General features: G+C 42.6%; 2 protein-coding genes across 2 annotated transcripts; one reads left to right on the top strand and one right to left on the bottom strand.

The window, feature by feature from the left end:
• Positions 1-848: 848 nt before the first annotated feature.
• On the top strand, positions 849-6,986 carry LOC105902720 (cytochrome P450 1A1). Its single transcript, XM_012830370.3, has 7 exons — positions 849-1,318; positions 1,612-2,465; positions 3,974-4,097; positions 4,917-5,006; positions 5,866-5,989; positions 6,076-6,162; positions 6,279-6,986. Exons 2-7 carry the CDS (start codon positions 1,623-1,625, stop codon positions 6,556-6,558), a joined length of 1,548 nt encoding a protein of 515 aa, XP_012685824.1. The 5' UTR covers positions 849-1,318; positions 1,612-1,622; the 3' UTR covers positions 6,559-6,986.
• Positions 6,987-11,494: 4,508 nt separating this feature from the next.
• Positions 11,495-26,010, bottom strand: si:dkey-96l17.6 (kinesin-like protein KIN-14E). The gene is made up of 10 exons (XM_042708168.1): positions 25,874-26,010; positions 25,271-25,386; positions 24,535-24,726; positions 15,415-15,607; positions 15,080-15,275; positions 14,564-14,774; positions 13,787-13,947; positions 12,331-12,533; positions 11,895-11,973; positions 11,495-11,613 (listed from the first exon to the last, which is right to left on the bottom strand). Exons 2-10 carry the CDS (start codon positions 25,368-25,370, stop codon positions 11,563-11,565), a joined length of 1,386 nt encoding a protein of 461 aa, XP_042564102.1. The 5' UTR covers positions 25,371-25,386; positions 25,874-26,010; the 3' UTR covers positions 11,495-11,562.
• Between the last annotated feature and the right edge of the window lie 908 nt (positions 26,011-26,918).

The raw sequence follows: 26,918 nt of genomic DNA, 5'->3' as shown, positions 1-26,918 counted from the left end.
TTCTTTTCCAAGAACACAGTGCTTTCTCTTTCTGTGGTCTTCACCACATCCACCCTGCACCTTCTCATGGCCCCTGTGATCAAATGTTGTAGGTTGTGGTTCTCAGTGCTACAACACTGGATCCGAGGGGCTGAACAGCTCCTTTGAGCTCATTTAGGAACAGCCTTCATGCATGAGACTAATCTGGGAGGTAGTTTGGATCCTGGCCACTGATGAGCGATGAGCGTTGAGGCATTGAGACTGGCCACATCCAGTAGACTGTAAAACAAAGCCATTGGCGTTTCTTACATTTGTGTGGCTTGAATGTGTATGTCCCAACTGACTGGTTAAGAGTGTCAACCCTCCTTTCCTTTGCTGTAAAACAGCACTGCTTCAGTCTTCTCTTATAATTTAGGCAAGAAAAAATATGCCTATGGGTCATTTTGACCCATGTCATGCATTCTAGGGTTAATGGGATTAAGACTTATTCAATACATTCTCTATGGTATACCTACATAGGTTATGTGCCAAATGAAAACATTATAGACACATTATAGATCTATACTCTTAGGCACCTTCTCACTTCTGCATCAATATCATGTGTCCAATTTAGACTATATATAATGTACACGATTTGTTTATAAATGTTGTCAGGTGAGAGTGTTTTACGGTAATATTGATAGCCTAAATACTTGGTAAAGTGCTCCATCGTGTGGCTATTTTGCAGGATTTAATAAAATACTTGGAATACCAAAATACTACTGCATAAATCGGACTACTTTCCTTGCATGTTAAAATCATGATTAATGGATTAGCAAAATATAGATACATTTGTATGCTCAAAACGTTTACATTTATTTTTTCATGCTACGGTAAAATAATGCAATATTCTCTATTCCGTATCAGGGAAAACTGACCTTCGTGAGGTGAATGAGACCATGTGGGTGGGAAAATAATCGTAGCAACACGCCACAGTACAGTAGCAACACGCCAAAGTGCAGTTGCAAACAATCAACTCACCACGTAGCCCATCGCAGGTTGTCTACAACATAGACGTCACCTTAAATGTGACAAGAACGTCTGTCGGCTCGTTTGACGATGTAAACCTTTGTGGTGTGACAGAGAGAGAGAGAGAGAGGGGGAGAGGGGGGGGGGGGGATAGGTTGAGTGCTAGTAGCGGTATAAGTATTTGCTCATAGGAAATGTTGGGTTTTGTAAGACAGATTCCTGCACGCTTAGTGGTCGTGATGCCCTGCGGGACCGAGAGAGCTTTGCAGGGGGTCACAGCACGCTCTTTCGTTAAGTCTTCCAGCAAGTAAAGATTCTGGCTGGCGGTTGGGTGAGTATCAACACTTTAAATTCACTCTTAACTTTTTTGGTGTCCTCAAACTTATTATTAGTTATATTTACAAAAGTTACAGTTGGTTCGGTAGATGAAGTTTTCAAAGATGACGGCTTTGTTTCATTCTTTTCTTCTTTTGCATATCAAAAATGTTCTGTTTTAACCTAGTCGTATTTATTATTATAAAGTTTTTCTTGTTTGCTTGCTTTCCTGTCTCCTCATGATCATCATAAACTGCTTCTATACAAATTTAGCTTTCTCTTGTATGTCAATATTTTTTTTAACTCCAGGACAAGTTAGGATGCTGCTTATGGACAGCTCCTTTGTAAGTAGCCTAGGTGTCACCATAGCCCTCTGCACCCTCACCCTCCTCCTGATGGCCCTGCGAGGCTCTCAGAGGGCTGGATGCATCCAGTCTGGGGCTACCCTACCCCCGGGACCCAGACCCTGGCCCCTGGTGGGGAACCTGTTCCAGATGGGGGAGCAGATCCACCTCTCCCTGACCGGCTTGCGTGCACAGTACGGGGACGTGTTCCGCCTGCGGATGGGCTCCCTGGTGGTGGTGGTCCTGAGTGGCTACTCCACCATCCGTCAGGCCCTGGTGCGGCAAGGAGACGCTTTCGCCGGCCGTCCGGACCTCTTCACCTTCTCCGCCGTGGCCAACGGCACCAGCATGACCTTCAGCGAGAAGTACGGCGAGGCTTGGATCCTCCACAAGAAGATCTGCAAGAACGCCCTGCGCAACTTCTCCCAGGCCGAGGCTCGGGACTCCAGTGCCAGCTGCCTGCTGGAGGAGCGGATCTGCGCGGAGGCCGCCGGGCTGGTGGAGGCGCTGCTGCAGGAGAGCCAGGTTAAGGGAGGTGGCAGCCTGGACCCCGCCGTGCCTCTGGTCACTTCGGTTGCTAACGTGGTGTGTGCCCTGTGCTTTGGGAAGAGGTACGACTACAACGACAAGGAGTTTCTCACCATCGTCCACATTAACAACGAGGTGCTGCGCATCTTCGCCGCGGGCAACCTGGCGGATTTCTTCCCCATCTTCCGCTACCTGCCCAGCCCCTCTCTGAGGAAGATGGTCCAGCACATTCACAGGATGAACAGCTTCATGGAGGAGAACATCGAAGAACACCTGAGAACCTTTGACAAGGTAATGACAGAGAACAATGCACACTTTTTTGGAACTTAGTGGGAGAACAGAAAAGGCCAGTTCAGCTCACATAGTCAGACCTGTTCTCTGAACGCTTGGATGGTTTTGAAATAGTTGCTGCAGCACAGATTTAATTTCGCTCAGAACCTGAGCTTTAGACCATAGAGTCTAATGAGATGAGATCTGTGGTAATTAAGGCGAGATGAAATATGACCAGATAATAAGGGGTAACGCGGTGTCCATGGCAAATGAAGCAGCAGCAAAATGAAGAATTAGTCTCACTGCCTCAGGCAAAGACAGTCATGCAGTGTACACACAGCATGCAGTCAAGAGGACATTAATGTGAGTTATTAGATATGCTTTAGGCCTCTGGCATCATTTTGTGTAGAGTATCAAATGAACTACAGATGAACTCATTCTTCATCATTTTCCCCCAAAATAAAAGCTTGCCGTAGAATTTCACTTGCACGCGCACCCATTTCGCAGAGAGTGTTGGGTGTGAAGAAAAGGTGGGGTGTGAAACAATTACAAAAACAAATATGAAACCTATTATTAATTATTAATTACCTTTGTAATATCTCTGACACTACACAGAATGTAATCGTCGCATATTTTACAGCACCACATCATATGGGTTGCTGGCACCACAAATACAAAGTAATGTTAGAATATCAGAACTCCAGGCTATCGGGAATATTAGAATTTGCCAGTGATCAGAGACACGCCGTCGCCAGAAGGGACTGGGAGAGCGTGGGCAGAGCGGGTCATTGTTCCTGATCACAGCACTCGGAGGAGTTTGTATGCACAATTAAATATGGAATAATCAATCTGGTGGAAGGCACGCGCTCACATATCCTCCAGAAATGTGTCCAGGATTTGTGCGATGCCACCATTATGTATGGATATCACTCAACCACTGTGTACGCTGCTAACAGTGTTTAGTGCATTATTCTGTTTTTATTGTAAGGAAAAAGGAGTTATTTTGAATAACAACACACATTTATAATCAGGGCTGTTTGTCGTCATGTTGACTCCAATTTCTTCTGTCAACACCGAGTTCTATGTAGTAACTATTACTACTGCAGTTCAGTACGTTACTGTGTTGGTAAGGACAATCTAACCAGATTTAGCGTAGCAGGAAACACAGAACAGAAATCACAGGCAACTTTGCAGCACTTTCACATTCGTCTGCACTTTAGATTCAATGATAGCATGCGCTTTCATTTTCATATAGATTCTTTTTTACACTAAAGGACATCTCTTTTTGCCCCCACTGTTTTTGTGTGTGTGTGTGTGTGTGTCTGTGTGTGTGTGTGTGTGTGTGTGTGTGTGTGTGTGTGTGTGTGTGTGTGTGTGTGTGTGTGTGTGTGTGTGTGTGTGTGCGCGTGTGTGTGTGTGTGTGTGCGTGTGTGTTTGTGGTGGATTGCCTTGAACACTAATTGGACTTAGAGAGACACTGGACTTGCTGTGTTGTGGCTGCAGAGACAGCTTGTCTTTGTCCTTTGCAGAACTGCATTCGTGACATCACGGACGCCCTGATTGCCTTCTGTGAGGACAGACAAGAGGACAGGGAGGGACAGGTGCTCACCGACTCCCAGATAGTGCACACCGTCATCGACATCTTTGGGGCTGGTAAGAGCGTGTGACAGGACATGAGACATAAGACATAAGACAAATAGTCATATTTCCAGACCTCTATTATTCAGTTTCAGGACGTTGACAAAGCGATAAAGGTTTCCCACTGCAGCCAAACCATTTCGCATCACCAAATATCCCAATTTTCCTAAGCCTGCACTTTCTTAAATCCAGATGTTTTTCCTGGATGGTTTCCAGCAGGATTGGACGCACAGCGCACAAGACAAGGGCTGAGGTTCAGCTGAGGTTTTCCTGTGTTTGTTTCTGGGAGCTCAAGTTTATAGATTTACTAAATTGGATGAAGACATTCCCAAGGATCTGTTTTCATAACTGTTTTCAGTAATTTCAGCACATTATATTTGAATAACACACGTCTGCTTTCTTATGAACACTTAGACTGTAGACATGTGGAACTTGTAGAGCTCCAATCCAACACGATTATTAGATAGATAGATAGATGGATACTTTATTCATCCCGAGGGAAATTTAGGTATTCTGCATTTGTCCAACTTTTCTTTTAAATTTCATATTTTCATTTCACATACATGTCAGGTTTATGATTTGTTTTCAGTTTGGAGGTTCATTTTTACTGAATAATCTTTTCCTAAACTATATTTTTTATATATTTTACCTGACTCAGATAATGAGCTCCATGTATTTTCTCTGGTCCTCATTGTTTTTCAGGAACATTTTAACTGCAGACTCATGTTCAGTGTTGCAGACTCATGTTCAGTGCTACAGACTCATGTTCAGTGCTGACAGCTTTTAACTGCTGACTCATGTTATTGCTGACAGCTGTGTATTTCCTCTCTTTAGGGTTTGACACCATCATAGCCGGCTTGCAGTGGAGCCTCCTGTATCTTGTCAAATTCCCTGACATCCAGGAGGAAATATATCAAGAGATTGGTAATGCAGCTCCAAACCCTCTCAGAAAACAATGCATGATCATCAGCCTTCCCACTTGTTATGACTCTAAGAAGTATTTGGGAAAAGTACATTTCCATGACAGAAATGTTCTGGTATATGTCAGAGAAATGGAAGATTTTTTGAAATATTAGAAACACTTTAAATACTAAATATTTATCTTCCTCAAACATTTCCAGTAAACCTCAATGTATGTCACCAAATCCCAAATTACATATTTTTTTTGTATTGCTAATTAACTAGTTACACAATACAAGTCAAAATTAAAATCTGCCATGGCTAAAAAAAAAAACATATGCTAAGTGACCCATCTATTGTCATGGTGACGCAGGAAGGTAGTTCCAGTGCGTGTGTAGGAGCGGTGGCTTTTGAGCGAGAGTGGCTTTAGGAGGGGAATTAGGAGGCAACCGCCACCCATGGCGAGGCCCTTGTTTCATGGAGATGAGCTAACTGTGCTGCTTCACACAATGAGCTCATCTTTCATCACCAGCGCCGCTCCCCCCTCCCAACCCTCCTCTCCCCCCTCCAAAATTTGGCCCGGACGGGTCGCACACAATCGGTCACACTAATTTGCTGATGCCAGACTTTTTCTGTGGGCAGGCAGAGGGCCAATGGAGTCTCTTTGCACTTTATAGTATATGCTGCTCTCTGTTAAAACTTCACAGCAGTGAAATACTTATTCTAGAAGACCAATCAGTTTATTAGCATTCATCTAGAGTTAAGAAATTGACTATTGATAACATTAATCCGGATTGCTTCTGAGGGTTGTTGTCTGCGTTAGTGCAGCTTTGTGTTGTATGTTTGAATGTGAGTGATTGAGAGGTTGTGTGTATATCTGTAGATGGTCAAGTTGGTTCCAACAGATTGCCCAGGTTTGAGGATAAGCCAAAAATGACTTACACCGAGGCATTCATTTTTGAGGTCTTCCGCCATGCATCCTATGTACCCTTTACCATACCCCATTGGTAAGGCTCCTAATCATCGAATATTGCTCCAGTGTCGATGCTGTTTTTTTCATTGTATGTTTTTTTTCCTCTTTCCCTGAATTCAGCACCACTGAAAATATAATTCTTAATGGATACTTTATCCCCAAAGACACCTGTGTGTTTATCAATCAGTATCAAGTCAATCATGACAGGTAAGTCACGGAAATAGACCTGTTTTTGGATGACTCTCCATATATCTGTATCAGTGTGTATGGGAGAGAATGAAAGAGATAAGCATATTGAGTTATTTTGACGGTCGTGTTTACAGTGAAATCTGGGGTGATCCAGACACCTTCCGGCCAGAGCGGTTCCTCAATCAGAACAGGCAGCTGAACAAGGACCTCACGGAGAAGGTGATGATCTTTGGGATGGGAAAGCGCCGTTGCCTGGGCGATGGATTTGCCCGCTTGGAGATGTTTGTGTTCTTGACGACGCTGCTCCAGCGCCTGCATATAGAGAGTGTTCCTGGCCAGACGCTGGACCTCAACGCAGATTTTGGCTTGACCATGAAGCCCAAACCTTACCAGATCAGGGTGACTACTCGCTAGATTTGGAGCTAGACAGAGGCATAACTGAACTGTTGGGTTTGTCATAGACTCTCTGCTTACTCCACGTGTCAAAGGATCACTGGGTTGGCTTGGAAACTTCTGTTAGACCTCATCTTTAGGTTGCCACATATCAGAGGCTGCCCACTAAATCAGTAGTCTGAGAGCTGGAAGCTGCTTGTTCTTCATTGCTATCACTTTCTCTCTGTAGTTGCGTCTATTTGTGCTTTACGTTCCCTGATTTATGAATGTTACTGTCCCATTGCTATTGGGAGAGACTATTACATGCACTGAATAGTTTGTCATTTATTTCGTTTGAAATAACAGGGCTGAAACAGCATGCATCGTGAAAAGACTTGAATAAATTAGCTGATAATTTTTCTAAATTAGTTAATTGCGATTTTGAGGCTGAGGCATATTTAATTTGGGGGGGGGGGGGGGGGGGGGGGGGAGAGTTTTTCACATCCCACAGATACTATTACTGATTTGTGAAATGTACTGTGAAGAATTCTACAGCAGTCTCCCCCCTGGACCTGGAATAATAATCTGAGTAGAAATTGTTGAGACTTTGGTTGTATGAGCTAACCTTACTGTACGTTGCATTGATGCATACGTATATGGGTTTCATCATAGCATTTTGTGGCATTTGACTGGATGTTTATTGTAACAACACAGAAATAATAAAGCTTTCACAAACACTTCAACAAGTAGTGTGCCGTTTCCTCACAAATGTTTAATTTTAATACTTTTTGATGCACAAAAAACTTCAAAGGTATGTTTTAATCCACTTAATTCAAAATATACAAACATTTCCAGCGGTGCTTTAGGTTCCGTGAGACAGCTGGCAGTAGAGCTCTGGTTAATTAGCAGAAAATAGCTGGTCCCTCCTGAACCATGACGGCCCAGTTGCACAGCCGTTGTGTGTAGAGCACGGAGATGGGTTGCTCTGTTTCAGGGTGTTCTGTTTGAATGTGCTCATAGTACGGAGAGTAAGGTCATTATATGGAGACCAAACTGCCTGGGTCTGGTGTCTTCATATATATATGGTGAATATGAACAAAATATTTTCAGCGACAATGAGTTACTTTGCATGCAGTATTTCACATCTCCAGTCATGATTGTTATGAATACATACTGTACTGTACACCATGTCTTAGGTTGTTCAAAACAGCAGCACATACACTTCAACAAGAATAAACAGGTTTTAGGTTCACTGAGACCTATAGATTCAGAATGCATGACAGCATGGCCTCAAACTCGACACCTTACACGTGCCCTTTTGATATAGCGCACACGAGTGCTGAACACGCAAAAGGCATTTCGTGTAAATGGATCATTTCTGAACCACAGACCGAAGAAAATCATGGGGAACTAAAGCATTAGGCTGAGGGATTTAGTCATGTTTATATAACTGACCCTGGCCCTTGAAGTATTTCCTGTTTTTATTGTGTCTGTTTATCCTGGCAGTTACCTCCACGCCTTTCAGAGCCACAAGAAGGCCAGAGAATATGGAAAAACAAAACATAGTTTTGTGACTTTTATATCTTTTAAAGCAATGAAATGAAACTCTGTTTACATTGGGCCCACTGAAAAGCAACATTTGACCTAGGGGCTCTAGAACTCAAAGACAGACCTGATGATGGTTCCTATCTGTTAAAGAAAGTATTAGTATATTTTATCATGAATATTTTAGCTAAAAGGCTTGTTCAAAATGTTGTGTGTAAAGTGTGTAGGTTGATTTTGGAAAAATACTGAGTGAGCCAAGAATGTGGAACCAGATGCCTCACGTGATGTTTTTCTGGCAGAAGGAGAGAGCGGGTTGTAAAATGACTCGTTGCTAAGCAGAAGTAGAATTCACCTTAAATGCAGTAACCCTAAGTGCATCCCAGCGTCCTGACTGTCATACTGTGTAAACATTGTGTTTGAATAAAAGGACTTGTTTTTAGCATGGCACGTCAGACAGACTTAAGGTGTCTGTCTCCGTCGGGGCCCTGTTCGAAAACCGTCCAAGTTCACTTGTAGTGTTTTTAATCTGCTAACTAACTGTTGAGGGTCTTTTCCCTGACACTATCAGTCATTGTAAATTCACAGAAAAAACAACACACAGCTTGTTTCTTGTTCAGTATAGTTTATATCAACTACAGTACACATACCGCATAGTGGTGCAGTATACGACAGCTGCAGAAAGTGAGAGAATGAGCTAGAATGAAAGATATTTTCCTTCCCAAGAAAAGTGTGTTATCTTGAATGATTACATTCCTGGCAACAATAGACTAAAATATTTGTTGTATGTATTTTACTGAGTAAAAACATAAGGAACTATAGTTTGTGGATGTGGCGGCTGTACACTGATAGGGTGTGAAACAGCACCTGTGAAATACATTCTGCAGTTTTGAGGCCTGTCTAGTGAATAAGAGGATGAGTGTGACCTCATAACAGCTGCATTCTTGTGCTTAATTTAGGGAAATTTACATGTGCACATTAGCAACAATATGAGCTTCATTGTCTAACTGTGCTTGGCTATAGTCTTGACTAAGTCTATATAAAATGTAGGATTATTAGTTTAAGGCAGGAATATGTTTGAATACAATACTAAATGTGTGTACCTATAAACACTATCATAATAATAGGTTTAAATATAGCCACAAGAAGTGATCATCATTGTCCAAGCAAGAATGTGTAAACTGCCCCAAGTAGTGAAAGGTTATATTATTTGACCTCTTCAACAGGTGAAAGAGGACCATGTTATGTAAGGACTTAAAAACAAAATTAATTTGGAAGATGAACCAAAGCATGTTCAAAGAGGAACAGAGTAGCAGCATCTTATTGTTGATTTGATTGATAATGGGTAAATATCGTATATATTTATATCATTATGAATGAGCCTACATAATCTCATTGGCCATTCACACAGGCATGTATTGGTTGCTAAATTTTGATTCTATGATGATTTTGACCCTATCCCACTTCAGGGGGTGCTAGGATGAAGGGAAACGCACACCTAGGGACACAAATCTTATATTCTGTATCAGACATGAGGGGCTACAACCATACCAAGTTTCATGTGGATTGGTGTAGTGTAAGTATATGATATCGCCAACCACAAATTGGTGAAAAAAAGAAGAAGAAGAAGAAGAAGAGGAAGAGGAAGAGGAAAAAATGACCTGGTGCTGCGCAGTGGCAGTCATAATAACTGCCACCCACATTCAGCACCCATCTTTGTCTCTTCAGTGTCTCTGTCTCACAAAAGCCTCTAATTTTAGTGGACTCCCTGTTGTCCACAAAACCAACAAGGCCTGGCCCTTTCGTGTCTGTTTCGTGACCCCTGTCTGTTTACTGCAATGGGATATGCCTGCGTGACTGCCTTGGGCATCCCGTGGCGTCCAGCGCAGTGCTCCCCTCCCTTCCTCTCCCTGAATCCCTGCTGCGTGTCTGGGCCTTTACCTGCCAAGCGGGGCCCTTAGCGCACGCTTAGTGCGCTCAGTGAGTTTCCCACAATAGCAGCACCAACTGGCCAAGTGACTTCATAATTTCCCCCACCGCTCCCCTTGCCCCCCCCACCCCCCCGGGGCCCCCCATAACCCCCCCACATTCCCGGTGCCGCGGCTCCCATTACTGCCCAGCACGCAATGCCCCAGCCCCGACCGACACGGGGGGGCTCTGGACAGCACCCACCCTCTCAGCTTAACACGCACAGGCAGGACTTACAGGAAGGTCACACACGGACTCTCTCGTTACGCTGTGTGAACAGATCACAACAACTTCAAAGTTCATTGTGTGGCTAAAACAAAAGCTTCCCATCCCATCCAATACCCCAAGTTGCTGCCCATCTTGAGAGCGATGTCAAGTGAGAGTCTGTTGATCCCAACAAAGGATACAACACTGGGCCATGTGCTAGAATTAGGGTGCTAGACACTGCTAGGAACCACTCAGGAAAGAAAACAGGATCTTAGTTCACATCAACATAATTAAAAACCTCAAACTGTGGAAATCACATCAGTTCTTCACTGGCAAACATCTGCAGTTCACAATGCCAACAGTGTGATGCATCAGCTATGTAGTCCACAACAACAACAACAAGTGAAAAGCTACCAGTGGTTGAGTTTAAATGCACCTTCGTCCACCTACCTGACTATGACTTGTTTGCATTACTACATTCTTTGAACATGTTAAGTGTTCAGTTTAATTGTGTTATGTCATATTACTTACACCAATATTGCCAACACCAATGTAACAGCATGCTACAAGACATCCTTAAAGAAAATGGAGGTCTATCTAACTGAAACTGAAGACTATGCTTGTGTATGAAGACGTTTGTGTGTGTCTGTTTGTGGGTATGCTTGTATGTGTGTCCGTTTGTGGGTATGCATGTATGTGTGTGCCTGTTTGTGAGTATACATGTGTGTGTGTGTGTCTGTTTGTGGGTATGCATGTGTGTGTGTGTGTGTGTGTCTGTTTGTGGGTATGCATGTGTGTGTGTGTGTGTCTGTTTGTGGGTATGCATGTGTGTGTGTGTGTGTGTGTGTGTGTGTGTGTGTGTGTGTGTGTGTGTGTGTGTGTGTGTGTGTGTGTCTGTTTGTGGGTATGCATGTGTGTGTGTTTCTGTTTGTGGGTATGCATGTGTGTGTGTGTGTGTGTGTCTGTTTGTGGGTATGCATGTGTGTGTGTGTGTGTGTGTGTGTGTGTGTGTGTATGTGTGTGTGTGTGTGTGTGTGTGTGTGTGTGTGTCTGTTTGTGGGTATGCATGTGTGTGTGTGTCTGTTTGTGGGTATGCATGTGTGTTTGTGTGTGTGTGTGTCTGTGGGTATGCATGTGTATGTTTGTGTCTGTTTGTGGGTATGCATGTGTGTGTGTGTGTGTGTCTGTTTGTGGGTATGCATGTGTGTGTGTGTGTGTGTGTCTGTTTGTGGGTATGCATGTGTGTTTGTGTGTGTGTGTCTGTGGGTATGCATGTGTATGTTTGTGTCTGTTTGTGGGTATGCATGTTTTGTTTCTTAAGCAGGATTTTTACACCTCTTCTTCCTCTACAGGCTGTCCAGATCGGAGTTTAACGATCATCTACACAGAAGACAAGAGGAGTGAAGTCAGCACCAACACAGTGGAGTTATATTTAAATACCCGTGCACCACAGGAATGATCCATTAATACCCTACAGTAATACGGTATACTGCAAAATAATATAGAGTTGCATTTACTTTATGACAAAGGCTACAGACTTCTATGTATCTCCAAGGTGTAGTCAAGAAGTGTATGTATGTGTGTGTGTGTGTGTGTGTGTGTGTGTGTGTGTGTGTGTGTGTGTACGTATATCTACCTAATCTTGCCTGCAAAAAACTAACCTCTTTCAACTGTGCGATTTCTTTACTGTCCATGTTCCTCTGTGCATTGTTAGTGATCGCTTTCACCCGGGTAGCATACCTATGAGACAAAGAGGGAGAACAAAAACATCAGTTTCCCTTGTGATCAATCATGTAGCAATTTCCCTGTGTATTAGAATAATTGCAACCATTAAAGCAACAATAGCTGAAACGTATTTGCCATTCCAGAAACCACTTTCAGACAGAACATTTATTTTCTGAGGTCCACATTCAGTGGTCAGTGTGGTTAGTATGTAATTTCCTGTTTATTTATCTCTGGAAAATCTGTGTGTCTTTACAAGTGTTTGTAACCCCCCCCCATTTTTGTCCTTCTGTGAGGCACATTGTGTTACCTCCTGGTATGAAATGCGGCGTACAAATAAAGTTTGATTTGATTTGATTTGATTTGGTCTCTTACATAAGTGAAGTGAGTGTTTCTTCCACGTTGCAGTCGGAGGGGGAGATGTTAACAAACATGAGTGTTTTGGCGTTCCCCCCCAGTGAGTCCTGCATGGCCTGTGTCAGCTTGTTGTTGCGGTAGGGGACGTGCTGCTGCTCCGAGGACAGGGCCGAGATGACGTCTCCAAGGGCGCTCAGAGACTTGTTGATGGAGTTGGCCTCCTGTAGAGAGAGAGAGGGGGGGGGGAGAGAGAGAGGTGGGGAGAGAGAGAGAGAGGGGGGGGAGAGAGAGAGAGGGAGAGAGGGGGGAGAGAGAGAGAGGGAGAGAGAGAGAGGGAGAGATAGTGAGAGAGAGAGAAAGAGAGAGAGAGAGAAAGAGAGAGAGAGACAGAGAGAGAGAGAGGGGGGGAGAGAACCATGGCTGTCTGTATGTGTGGCAAAAGGAGCCATTTGCAGACGCAAAGACGTAGTGAAAACCAGGCAATTACTAAGTGCTCAAAGTTATGTGTTCACCTGGGAGCAGGGGTCAAAGGCCAGGGCTGTCTGGGCTTCAGCACATAGGTTACGCTCTTCAATGACATCAGGGGGCGCCTCAACCTTGCCACATCCATCTTCAACAATGTCTATATTTTTTTTACACTTTTCTCTGTCTTAAGATATTGAAACAATGGCGAAGGGACATTTTCACACTTTCACTTCACTGCTATTAGATGTAATTACTCCAGATTAATTGAAGCTACCTGTATGTACCCATAGAGGAGTACATATAAGGTGATGTAGCAGCTTGCGAACATCAGAACGTTGACAGGGTTTCCCTTCGTACTGTCAACGATTCCCTTTGTACTGTCTTTGTAGATGAAACCCCTCCTTTGTCAGTCAAACAACACAGAGAGATAAATGGATGCCAAAGTAGGGAAAAACTACCATGGAGACTCATTTTGTTTCATAACTGAGTGTGTATTGGTCTGATATTGTGCTTATACACAATTTTACTAGATGCTATTTAACGTTGAACCCAAGGCAGGGGCAGATTTAGTCATTTGGGGACCAAAGGCAAGGACAAGAGAGGGGCCCTGTACACCTGTACGCTCCTTTTCAATTTGCAACAACAATCATTCCTCCTCAGGAAGTCAAAGTCTTAACTTTAAGTCATTAGGTAGTAGCCACAAGTTGCTTGGTTACCAGATAGAAGAGTTGATCATGTTTACTTGTGCAGACTAAAGTAACTGGCCTTCACGGAAACCTTCAGGTCCAATTTTAGTAAGTTGGTTTAGACATATTGTCAAGGCTATCCAGCATGCTACTGCATGATAGCTACTTTAACTAACAACAACTAACAACTGACAACCCTGAAACCCCATGTCATGGATATGAACTGAACCATTAATACTGAAATAGCTTCAACCCCTTTGAAGGCTAGGCTATAATATGCACACATAGAAGGACTAAGATGAATGCAGAGTGGATGCACAGACCTTTAGCTGGCTGTCTTTTGCTCCCGTCTTAGCCGCCCGTTCGCTCCCCGCCAGGTCCACCAGGCTGAGCTTCCCGTAGCAGACGCTGCCATTGGTCAGATTCCTGCTCTCCATCATTATGCCGATGATCAGGTGTGAGCGTGAGCTCTCCACGTTCATCTCTACGGAGTGACAGAGAACAACCCCCTAGAGCTTTAGATGCTTACAAGCACCTTGAGACAATTTTATTGTTTTGGCGCAATATAAATAAAATATAGTTGAATTAACAACCCCAAGGTCATGGGTTCGATTCCCAGGGAACACCTATACTAACAGAAATGTCTATCTATGCAATACAGCAACATACATTGCTTTGGATAGCAGCGTTATGCTAGCTAAATGACTAAATGTGAATGTAATGTCTTTATGGTCAATTCATATTTGGGCAGTGAGGGGTTAATCCAATGTGGCTTTCAGAAATGGATTCCAAACAACCATGTAACTTAATTGCCACCTGATTTATGATACGCCGGCTTCTTGCTACAGCAGTACTTACACTCATTAAAAAGTAATACCATTTCCCTTGTAGGATTAAACCACTAACATGAGCATTAGTGAAGTACACAAGCATCTCCTGTTACACAATGGTAATCCCTGGCCCTGCTTACCCTTAAAAAAAAAAACAGCCAACACTGGTCCATAATGATGTACCTACCATACATTACTAATGACTGTGACTAAAGCAATTAATCCAAACCATTTAGCAAAGCCCCTTTTGAAGGTTCATTAAGGACATACTGGTGGCGGCGATATGGCGGTTTGCGCAGCCCTGTTCGAACAGTGCAAAGAGCTCGCTGGCGCTGGCAGCCTCCTTTGTCTCTGCTCCCTGGGCAAAGACAAGCCCCTTTTTGTCCTTCTTCATTTCAATTCGTTTGGCGAAAGCCTCGGCAGGACTCACAAAGAGGTCTTGTAGGCGGTCATTATACAGCTCCATCATGTAGGCAGAAACCTGAGGAGAACTCCGGCACGGAAGAGGAGAGTGGGAGAGGTGAGAAGGAGGGGGGGGGGGAGAAGAGAGGAGAGGGGGAGTGGGGAAAGGAGTAGAGAAGAGGAGGGAAAGGAAAGGAAAGGAAGAGAAATCAGAAGATCAAAAGAGAGGAGTGAAAAACAAAAGGAAAATAGAGAGGAGAGGAGAAGTAGAAGGAGAGCAAATAAGTATGCAGGATAATTTTCATTACATATTATCTTCCATAAACTGGACCAGCAAATGGAAACGAGTAGGTAGCACACAGAGAGTCATAGCCGAGGCCTTACCTTGATGTCAAACTTCGCCTCATTTTCATGAATGATGTCAAAAATCGTATTAAATGTTCTGGGGATGATGCCTGGGTTCTTCAGATTTTTACCTCCAACCATTGTAAAGGTTTTCCCCGAACCAGTCTGGCCATAGGCAAAGATGCACACATTGAAGCCATCAATGGCTGACTGAATCAGTCTGGGGTAAAGAAAAAAATAAGTAAATTAAAATAAAAATCAACATGGTCTCATCGTTTAAGGCATTAAATCTAGTAAATCATTTGGTGTGTTTGTAATCTCAAAACTGGTTAAAGGTTTTATATAGTACTCAGTTATTCTGTGTTATGTGCTACCTATTTGTGTCTTGAAACACCTCTTCCTGAGAACATTTTGTGTCAAAGATCCGGTCAAACTGGAACTCTCGTTGTCCACGAGCCGTTTCCACGGTGATGGAATATTCATCCAGCCGAGACACGATGGTGGAATCCCCTCTTGCTGTCTCGGTTCGGCTCATGGGCCTGATCCGACAGAATACTCGGATTTTACCTGGGTAACAGTACATGCACACACTGTTTCAGAAAATACACATCAAATATCTGAATATACAATATGCAAACAAACAACTTCATTTGTGATGCAGTGATGTAGCTGTTTTTTAAGTCATGTGTAAAGTGGATATATGTTGGTTACTAGTTTTCGTGTTAAAAATCTTTATCCATTAATTAAGAGCGTAAATATAGTGTCCTTATGGACATTTCACATACAGTGGTACACTTAAAAGTCCAAAAGATCAGCTGTCAGATTAGCTATATCCATATATATATATATCATTTTTTGGCCCCAGATTAGAATAGATTGATAGAATGGTCTTCACAGCACTGAGCATGGGTACAGGAAACCTCTCAGAACTGGGGTCTTTATAGAAGGGAGTAAAAGCTGTTGAAATAAGGGGCTGCACTCTGCTAAAGATCTCTTTTGTTTCATGGACTTTGAGTTTTTGGAATTTGCCCTGCCATGACCAGAGAGCAAGTCACCGCAAGTCTGGGACTTTTCCAGCAAACGATTCCTGTGCGGACTGGAGCACGGACCTTAAAGGGGAAGGTCTAAGATATCTCTCAAGAATGGAGGTGATGTTCTGCGACGAGAACTTTTTCCACAAGTTACCTTTCATGTTCTCCACCATGTTGTAATACTTCTTTCTCATGGTCCTCTCTGTCGTGTAGTTCTCTATGGCCTTTTTATGTTCATCTCTCAGCTGTTTCATCTGAGAAAAAAGAGGCACAATTTGACTTCTATTTTGGAGAAAGTTTTTCTTTTCTTTTTTAAGGCTGAAGATGGGCAATGGAGTATCTTGGTGCTTTCAGGGAGTGTTGTCACCTCAGACTGTAGTAGCAGTAGCTGCTGTCCCACACTCTTTTCTGTGTCTGACGGGAGGAATTCACTCTTCTTGAACGTCTCCAGATCCTGATGATGAAAAAAAACGGGATGATCACATGAGTGTGTGTGTGTGTGTGTGTATGTGTGTGTGTGTGTGAGAGAGAGAGTGTGTGTGTGTGTGTGTGTGTGTGAGAGAGAGAGAGAGTGTGTGTATGTGTGTGTGTGAGAGAGTGTGTGTGTATGTGTGTGTGTGTGTGTGTGTCTGTGTGTGTGTGTGTGTGTGTGTGTGTGTGTGTGTGTGTGTGTGTGTGTGTGTGTGTGTGTGTGTGTGTGTGTGTGAGAGAGAGACAGTGTGTGTGTGGCCTTACAACAGGGTCCATCTCCTTTTCACCATTTGCAGGCTCGTGCCCATACTCGGGAACTGAAAGGTTTTCAAACAACGTCTGAATGAATGCACAAATTTTAACAACCATAATCATATTGCTCGAAATCGTACCAATAACTTTTACCATTACATGAAAATAATTTTTAAATATCACCTTTTCCAACAGCAGTAAAACATACAACATATCAAATTGTGAAAGCTTATAAAGTCTTCTGTTTGTTTGTCTGATGTTGTTACCAGAGAGGGATGCCGTGGAGCCTGTCATGATCAGATCCCAGGCCAACTCCGTCAGCTCAAACTTCTGCAGCCTCTGTTTGATCGTCAGCTTCCCCTCACAGTCCTCAGAGGGATCCTGGCCAGGACTAGAATGAGAGTTCAGATGCATGTAATAAACTATCCTCAATTATAATATAACCATCAAACAATGGCAAAGACTATAACCTTATATTTACATTCATTCATCTAGCAGACGCTTTTTTAAATAAAATTACTTCCATCATAATGTAACAATCATCCATCATAATGTATAACTTCCATCATAATGTAACAATCAAACAATCGCCAAGACCATACATATACAACCTTACATATGCTTTTATCTAAAGTGACTTGACAGTAAGCATCTATAGGTTCCAGATATAGCTTCAAACCCACAGGAGCTATAACCTCGATAATACATCTACCCCCCCCAACCTCCCCTAAAGAATGACAAAAATACTTTTCTGTGCTAACAACAGGATGGCTTAATGCTTTACAGAGTGCAAGAGTATTTATGGTGATTTTACAGTTGTGAGTCTGTCGTCTGCTCTGGTTTATGAGGCGTAGCCGGTGTTGCCGTGTCAGTCTGGTCCAGGCTCTCTTTGACTTTAGTCAGTTCTTCCCGGTTCTCCTCTGCCATCTGGTCCACCAGGCCTTTTGCCTCTGCCACCTCACCATAGATATAATGTGCCTGTGCAACATATAAAGTTGTGAGGAATACTACTCAATGGGCTCTGGGCTCAAGTATTTCATGAATCCTAAATGATAATTATAATAATAAAGTACATGCACGGAACCTAGAGCAGCATATATACGGGCATCGTAATCTCACTTTCTGCACAACAGCTTTGAGGAGAGCAGTCTTTGTCACGGTGTATGGGGAGTCCTCATCTCCCTCCAGATACTGGGATATCTCCCGCTCTCTCTTGAACAGACTCTCCTTCAGGTTCTCTAAACGGGCTTGGGCTCCCTCTAGTGGTGGCTGCTCATCATTGAATGAAAAAGAAAAATCAACAGCTGACAGGTGCTTGGGAGATGACCATCCTGTCCACCCACTCAGGTGAAACGGTAAGTCATGCCAACCTGGTCTAAATGCGTGCCGTCATGCATTATGCATGCCAACACGGCCAGGTGTCTGCCCTTGGGTCAGCCACGCTGCCCAGCAGATCCTGCTCACCTGCTCAGCGCTGGCCTCAGCCACCTCCTCCTGAGGCTCCTCCTCAGGCTCCGGGGGCGTCAGCATCTCCTGCACCTTCCCCACCTCCAGCCGAGCCATCTGCAGCTCCTGCAGGGCTGTGGGACAAACCTCAGTGTTTCAGGTGCACCCTGATACATGCGCAAACACAGGGTTAAACATCAGGGATAAAGGCCAGTACATCATCTCTATCTCTTCAGTCCTTCTTGCGTTCATCATTAATGTCAGGAACACTCTCTCCCTTATTTGGAACACACACACATATACCAAGAGGTATACAATACATGCACACATTCACACACACATGCATGCACACACCCGCATGTACGTACGCACACTCACACATACACACACGCACAATGGCATATGAGGACACTCCATCACTTCAAGGAAAAATGTGATAATCTGACCACAAAAATACTGTTTCCACTCACTTGATGCCTGGTGGCTGTGGAGGAGGTCTAACCTGCCGGAGAATAGTTCCATCATCTTACTCTAAAACACAGGAGTGTTAAGAATGCTGTTATGAAATACATCATTTGGATTTATCAATAAAGTTATTGATAACTGTCCCTTAATTATGGTGATTTATTAAAAAATAATGTACGTCATCTTGATGAAATTCGTCATAATATGATGAAATTGCATGTTGATGGTATTTAATTTGATACCACATATTGGAGACCCAGTCTTGGAATTTGGTCAGTGAATGATTCGGGTTTATTCTTGAACAATGGCGGCCGACCACACGAGACAGAGCTTAAAAGTTTCACTCACTCACAAGCTTCACCTAAGAGTATCTGATTTTCCATTTGAAGGAATGTCTGCTAAATACACTGAGTTTACGGGGTGTTCCCGTCTATTCAAATAGGCTTTGAAGACAAGGTACCTGGATTTGACATGGGGGGAAGGGAGTTGAGACCACTTGTCACACCTCACTCCTTTCTCAGGTCAACCCATTGATGGAACTGCAAAATAGCTATTCTACTGTTGTTCTGTATCATTTGTATCTTTAACATATATTGATGTTTCCTGCTCTGATTGGCTGTTGCATGGTGGTTATTGTGTGAGCATATAAATGCTCATATAGGGGACTGATGGAACTGGAAATATTGCTATTCTGTTGTTGTAAGACATTAACTCCTTATGTTGTATCTGCAACTCATTTTGGATGGGTACTCTGTCTGTTTCACTGAGACCTGAACAAGTGGCTTGTGAACCCTCTCCCCCCCAGATAGGCTCCTTCCTGCTAAGACCCTTTTGTGCCATGGTATCACCCCCTCACCCCACTGTCTCCCCCTTCCTCTCACCTAAAGGGTTTGGTCATCCCCTCTCCTATTGTATTCTACCTGACTGAAATGTATAAATGCCTACACATTCTGCTATCAGGTAGGCCTTGCTCTGAGCACCAAGCTGAGAGGGGGTCTCCATGCCGAAATAAGCTCCAGAAACCTGACTTCAACTCTCCGGTCCCTTCTTCAACTTAAGCGTGCTTACAGCGATTCCATCACCATCAAAGTATATTCACCAAGACATGCTTACATACTAGTTAAATCCAATTGGAAGTAACAATTTCAACTAGGTATAAGAAAGATTGAATTATTGACTGCCATAATCTTATTAACTATAAATCTCAAATGCCGGTCCCTTCAATGTATTATAAGTATTATATGCATTCCATGAAATCCTCCCACCCTGCTGCATCAGCCGTGGCAAACTTGATCATGTGAAATGGAATATACCATGGGAAGTTAGATTTGAGTACAAACAGAAACAAAGTTAGATACATGTTTCTCGTGTTTCGTAGTCTGTCTTGTGATGTTTTTGCTCTGCCCATTAACTTTGCCAGTTTTTTTTTTACTGTGCTGTTATACCTACATGTATAAGTATACAGTTGCCATTTTTGCTTTGTTGGCATCTTGTAGTCAAATTTGTATTTAAGACTTTTGACCCCAAAAGCCCAATTTTTAAATATGATTTCTCCTGTGACATATTGCGTCGATAAAACCATTTCCATTTGTAACACGTGTTGCGTATGCGCCTACACCCTTGCACACACAGAGAGAGCCAGTCAGACCTTCTCTCTCTGCCACGAAGCCGTCTCCTCTGTGCTCCTCTCCTGCATGGATCTCTGCTCCTGATGCAAGCGCTCATTCTGGCTCTGCAGTTTCTGTGGGTGAATGGGGAATGACACATTGGATATGGCAACCAGAGACACAACAAAGCAGTATGTGGCCAGTAGATTCACTTTAGATTGGTAGTCCTACACAGTTTATGTGGATTTGATATACATGTATAGGTTTAAAGACAACACGGTTAGAGTACCTACGTGCAATAGTGTGCTCTGGTGCGCTCATGAACACTGGTGCACACAGTTTCATGATTTTGACTAAATATGGAGGATGTTACATTAGACATTCCACACTTTTCTTCTATTGATAACAGATGAGACGCAAAGGTATTGCTATGTAAATATAAAGCATAATCCACACCAGGACCAAATTGTGGGACTCAACACAATATAATCTCAGTGCATTGTGGAGAGCTTAGCACAACAACTCACACAGACTCTTTCCTCCCAGCAAGCATTTTTCCTCTCCACCTTCTCTTGATACATTTCCAGCATTCTCTTCAGTGCGCTAAGCTTGGTCTGGTAATGACTCCTTACTTTAATAACTGTCCGTTCCTGTGGACCCAAGGTAGAGGAACACAGACTGCATTTCTACACGAGGACTCGTAAATACGTGAGAGAAATCTTGCCACTGTTCATTCACCGTTCATCATTTTTTATGCGCTGTTACTTTCATACACACACCACAAACACACACACGCACCACACATACACAAACAGACCAATCAATTACATGTGTCACCTGTGTGTGTGTATACATGTACTGTAATGTGCTCAGTATCCACCTGATTCTCACGTGAGGCGATGAGAAAATTCTCCTCCAACTCCTGAACCATCTCAAGATGTTTGTTTCTCATTGCTGTCATGTCATCTGCAATCTGACAAAAAAGATTAAAATGCTGTTTCAGGATTGCAAAAATGAAGGTACTACACTCACTACACAGGTGGAAGAGAAAATAAGTGCATTAGTATTTATATATTATACACAATACTGTACGTTATAGCTCATATATATCTTAAAGCATGTAGTGAACACTACAGAATATATGCTAAATCATTCAGTGATGTGCATACAGAGCAGAGCAACAATAACAACCTGGAGGACACTATCATCTCTAGGCAACAGGGAGAGTGACGGACATGTGACTCACTCAGAAGAAAAAGAAAACCTCCAGCCTTCCCCCAACAACAAAGATACACTGTGTCCCTCTATTAGCCAAGACACTGCTTAGTCACATGTGAAATACACAGAAGGTCAACCCACACCAAAACCCATGGCAACACTTTATTTGGATAGTCTGTCTACAAAAGCCTTACAGATGGTTTGTTGAAATTCAACTCCAGTCTTTCTAATTGATCACTGAACATCACCATAACCAACACCAACCCCTAACCCTTAACCATCAATTGTAGTTCACAGAGTTTCAACAGATAGTTTGTTTATAATCTGAGCATCTGTAGATAGTCTATAGGGAACTATCCAAATGAAGCGTGACCAAACCTATATCTCCTCTGCTGTTTTGTGTGTTTTGATCAGGGTGGCCGAGCGTACTTGTGTGATGCACAGTTTGGCTGAGTCGTAGGGGATGAAAATCTTGACGTCCATTGCCCCTTCACTCTCTCGCTCTCGCAGGTGCCGCCCACAGGATGGACCAGGCCCTGAGATCCCAGAGAATAAGTGTTAAAATCCAGATAGACAAACATCTGTAATACCAACAAACTGTCTATCAGTTCAATAAGTAAGTCAATAAATCAACACAAATAGTCTACAACAGCTATTCTTCCATGCAAAACTCTGGTGGCATCCAGAAGACCTCTATAAAACATCTTTTAAATTCCAGATAGACAAAAATCTATAATACCCACAAACTATTCAAGAGTGAATTCAAATGACAGGACTCCTATCAGTAAATCAGTAAATCAAACATTATAAGGAGACACATAGGCTACAATATGCAGCTTTTCTTCCATGCTAAACTCTGGTAGCATGTTAATTTTCAGTGATCTGAAATGATGTGAGAAGCCTAACATCCCAAATGACCTCTATAAAACCCAAATGACCTCTATAAAACATCACGTTTGCAGAGGTTGGAATCTACCTTGGTCCCTGTGGCCTGAGGCCTCACACTGACGCGTTGTAGAGATCCAGCGCTTGAACACATCCCACTTCCTCCTGCCTTTGATGAGCCACGATGCCTCTTGGTCTGTCAAAAGATCATCCTTGATGATGAAACTGAATTATTCTTCATACAGTGAATACTAATATGTTTTAAAAGGCTGTCTGACTAGATCATGTTCTCGTTATGTTTCGAGGTTATGATCCAGAGTAATCCACATTCTCAGAACTGTCAAGTTTCCTTCTTTTGAGTTCTTACTGACACCATAAGATTTCAACCAGTTAATCATATGATTAAAATCAGCATATTCCACTTGCACTGTTAGTACTGCTTTGTAATGTAAGAGTTAAGAGACAAAAGTCAGGAGAAGGCTCACTTATCTAGGCATGACCATTACCCAGCATTTCAGTGATGTTTCAGTTTTGTGTGAATCCTAGTAACCCAGCAAGACATTTCGCAAGTGAGATAACTGAATTCCATTTGAATTAGTCTGTAGACTACAAAAATGATTAATAAGGGGGGTCGAGTGGGAAGGGGATTTTTTTTTACACTGCCAACAAAAACAATTATATCACTGTGTCTTAAGAATTTGAAAGAAAACCACCAAGGTGTCAGAGTGCATTTTGTGTGTTATCACACTTTGGGCTAGTTAACAGCTCTGCTGGCACTGACATGATAGTGAAAAAATTTAACCACAGATTCACTTCTGTGCGACTGCCCAGAAAACAGAAAAAAATTGAGAAATATTCATCAGGGGACAAACATGTATTTCTGGAGGCCCCCTGGTGGCAGTGGATGCAAAGGGCGGGACTGTGAGACAGAGGGCAGACTTACTCACAAAGCCAGGTCAAGATGCAGTCTCCTCTTACACATTTCAAGTGTAATGTTTCCTTGGGTGAATTAAGCAGGATAATATAAAATGTATTTATATTTGGCCTTTAAACCCAGTCCAGTATGCACACACCAGTATGCACCCACAAGCAAAATGTTATGTCCTTTTAAAGCAACACCATGCAACAATTTGCCACTTTTTGAGGTATGTTTTTTATGAGCAACTATCATCATTTTCAAATTACGTTTGATGGAATATGGTCAGGTGAAAGGCAGATGATCACACCTGTTGTTCCCACTAGGTGTCTAGGCCATGCACTCTGTAGTGTTGTGGTTCGGTCTGAACACCCCGTGGAACTGTAAGCCTTCACAGCATAAAATCACAATGTCTGCAAAATATGCCAGTTAGCATGTTGGTTTTTGTGTGTGTTTTAGGTAGCTAGCTCACTAGTTTCAGACCAAAACTCCATAATGCTTCTTTAAGGGATATGACACTAGAACTCCAGCATGAAGAATTTACATTTTTGTCACATTTGTTATTAAAATAATAGGTGATTGAGACAAAATCACACATACTCAAGATGTTTCAACGATGAGATTAAAATTTTATTGTGTAATATGTTGGACTTTCATGTTTATATGAATACCAAAATAAAAGTTAACAAAGTAATAGCATTTACAGTGAATAAATAAACTATGCGAAACAGAAAAAGCAACATCAAGTTACAGGACAGTTCAGTAGCATAGTTTTTTTTTTATAATCTCATTGCTTAATTTTTTTCTAACAGAATTCCATAACATCCCCGAGTCTTGTTCAAGAAGGGCAAATAAAAACATGCAACAAAAAAGTGGTCTAAAAGACGCTATCCCCTTCATATTAGGGTAGATTTAGGAGCTGAACGATTTCTGAATCATTGTTTAAACGTACATAACATTACTTTAAGCCAGTTGAACCATCAGAAGTTAAGGTATTGTGTACATTTGAATCAGAGAACTGCATCTTTAACCTTGGCATAGCTAATTGGATTTTTATCCTATTGTGTTATGGCTTCTTGAGTTTGTGATGTACTTTTGCATGTACTTGTATGTTTTTAGATGTTTAGTTGTTTGTATGGAATGTTTATGAACCTCCAGGGTACAGCTAGTGTAGTTATCAGGGTTTACTGGAGCCAAGTTCACCTGTGTCTCCGTCCTGGTCCAGGTGAGTGTTGTGTACGGCACATGGCCGGCACGGCCAGGTGTCTGCCCTCAGGTCTGGCACGCTGCCCGGCAGATCCTCCATAGCGGGCATAACAGCACGCGTTCGGACCAGGTTGGCACGGCCTACTGTTTCATCCGTGTAAGTAGACAGGGTGGTCGTCTCCCAAGCACCTGTGCAAAGGATGGGAAATAGACATCAAATAGAGGCCGTTAAGAAAGTAATCACAGTAGCAAAATAAACATGTCAGAAAACACCGCATAATCAAATCAAAAAGCCACCTGCTTAAAGAAACTGTTTGCAGTTGCAGACGGTGCCATTAACCAGTCTCCATAAAAATGAATTATGCAGTATCACATAGTGCACTCAACATGTATTTTAGCAAAGTCCACTGGGTCCACATAGTAACGCCAGATGGACCTATCTGTCAGATGTCCGACAACTTGCTCTGTTAACTCTTTACAGTTCACTAATCAACAACTGTACACTATGTTGAAACTACAAATACACAAATATACAAACGAATGTTTGGTTCATGTGTCACTACAGTCGATGGTCATGATGTTTCTGTCCATTGCTGTTTTTAAATAATCTCTCTACCCACCCATCACTTATCACTTTCTATGTCCTACATAGAAAAATGCTGAACTACATAAGCGATACGCTACATGGGGTTAACTTGTAGTAGGTGTGTGCTGGTGGAAGTTGAGCACCTACGTGGTTTTGTAGCTGGAGCGACGGTGTGGTTGCGGAGTTTCTTCCCCATGAAGTTTAAAGACATGCACACATTCTCGGTTCCTGGAGAGTTGAGATACATGGTGGCAGAGTTTGACCTAAAAACACACCAGAACAGCAAAGACTGCTAAATCAGAGTTTTATTCAACTTCAACTTTACTTTTCCTGATACCTGTGATGCATAGAGAAGCAAGCAATTTCAGAGTCTCTGCACACACCATATACATGTATAGATTTCAGGCATAATTACAAGACTCTCGATCAACTCCAGATGAATGCAGTGACTAACTTGCATGAAAGCATCTGAACAGCTTGCAAACTGGCATGCAGAGTTTGGCATTCCCTCAAGACCAACACGTGTATCTCGTTAATCAAAACTACACTGGCATAGCAAACTGTTACCAAGAGAAAAAAAAAGATATATCCCATGTCAATCTGACACGGCATGCAGAGAAGCAGAACAGCATGCAGGAAGCTCGATCAATCAGTCACAAAGCTGTGCATTTAGTGACAAATTCACAGACAAACTCCAGATGATGAAGCAACATGCATTCAAAATGATAAACACTTCTTTTGAAATGTTACCTTGATGCAATTCTAACACCTGCTGCCGTGAGTTTGCGAGGAAGTAGGTTGGCATTCGGGGGAAAACTGGAGAGAGGCAGCTTTTTCAGAGGAACTCAACTCTCAACACTGTTGAAATATTAAACCCTAGAGGTGGGTTTGGTTACGACGGGTATTAGTTTGCCGGCTCGGCACAGGTAGATTGAAAGCCATCCTCAGGTTTCCAATGTGCGAGATAGAGATTGTAACAGGATATTTCATAGAACTGCCTCTCTATCTCCTCCTCCTCTCTCTTTCTCTAATAAACAAGCTATGTCTATAGCACAAACACATATACACACACCCACAGACACAGACACACACACACACACACACACACACACACACACACACACACACACACACACACACACACACACACACACACACACACACACACACACACACAGACACACACTGTAGTACATTGCAAAATGGATTATGTGTGACAAAACAAAAAAGGGAACATAGTTTAAGAAACACTATACCTGTCTTTCCCACAGAGCCAATCCTGAGGGTCCTCTATCAAACAAAATCATTCCATCTAATCCAGTACACCTGATCTAGTCATCACACCATTCATTTGAATATGTTAATGTAGCAGAATCAGAATCAGAATCAGGTTTTATTGGCCAAGTAAGTTTGCACAAACTAGGAATTTGACTTGGTAAAGTGGCTCTCAGTGTGCTTACACAAAAATATACATTACAACACAATACAAAACAAACTTTAGTAAGTTAAACATAAACTTAGGGAAGTTTAAGAAAGTATATACAAGGCGGAATGGCTATATACAGTAGCTGTGAATTGTTACACAACAATAGTGCAAAGAAGAAGTGGAGAGTGCAAGAAGTGCAGGGATAAATATATATGCTACAGTGGGTTAGCTGTTCAGTAGTGAGACGGCGAGGGGGAAGAAACTGTTGGGACACACCCTCTCTTTGAAAAGTAACCCTTCATCATCACTGTAACTGAGCTCTTCGGGTTGTCTGGTCATTAGTTCACCAGTCTCGCGTCAAGACCAACA

The sequence above is a fragment of the Clupea harengus genome, chromosome 7 (assembly GCF_900700415.2).
Source record: "Clupea harengus chromosome 7, Ch_v2.0.2, whole genome shotgun sequence".
Classification (NCBI taxonomy): domain Eukaryota; kingdom Metazoa; phylum Chordata; class Actinopteri; order Clupeiformes; family Clupeidae; genus Clupea; species Clupea harengus.
Note: the sequence above shows the minus strand (reverse complement) of the source record. Positions and strands in the feature narration are given on the sequence as shown.

What these genes read in the sequence shown, in the direction of transcription:
- LOC105902720 (XM_012830370.3), top strand. Translation starts at nt 1,623, where the DNA reads ATGCTGCTTATGGACAGCTCCTTTGTAAGTAGCCTAGGTGTCACCATA. An exon ending in CCCTTTACCATACCCCATTG is followed by an intron (nt 5,990 to 6,075) that starts GTAAGGCTCCTA and finishes CCCTGAATTCAG; the next exon opens with CACCACTGAAAATATAATTC. An exon ending in TATCAAGTCAATCATGACAG is followed by an intron (nt 6,163 to 6,278) that starts GTAAGTCACGGA and finishes TCGTGTTTACAG; the next exon opens with TGAAATCTGGGGTGATCCAG.
- si:dkey-96l17.6 (XM_042708168.1), bottom strand. Translation starts at nt 25,370, where the DNA reads ATGTATCTCAACTCTCCAGGAACCGAGAATGTGTGCATGTCTTTAAAC. An exon ending in GTGTTTCAAGACACAAATAG is followed by an intron (nt 15,276 to 15,414) that starts GTAGCACATAAC and finishes ATTTACTTATTT; the next exon opens with TTTTCTTTACCCCAGACTGA. An exon ending in GAAACACTCACTTCACTTAT is followed by an intron (nt 11,974 to 12,330) that starts GTAAGAGACCAA and finishes TTTGTCTCATAG; the next exon opens with GTATGCTACCCGGGTGAAAG.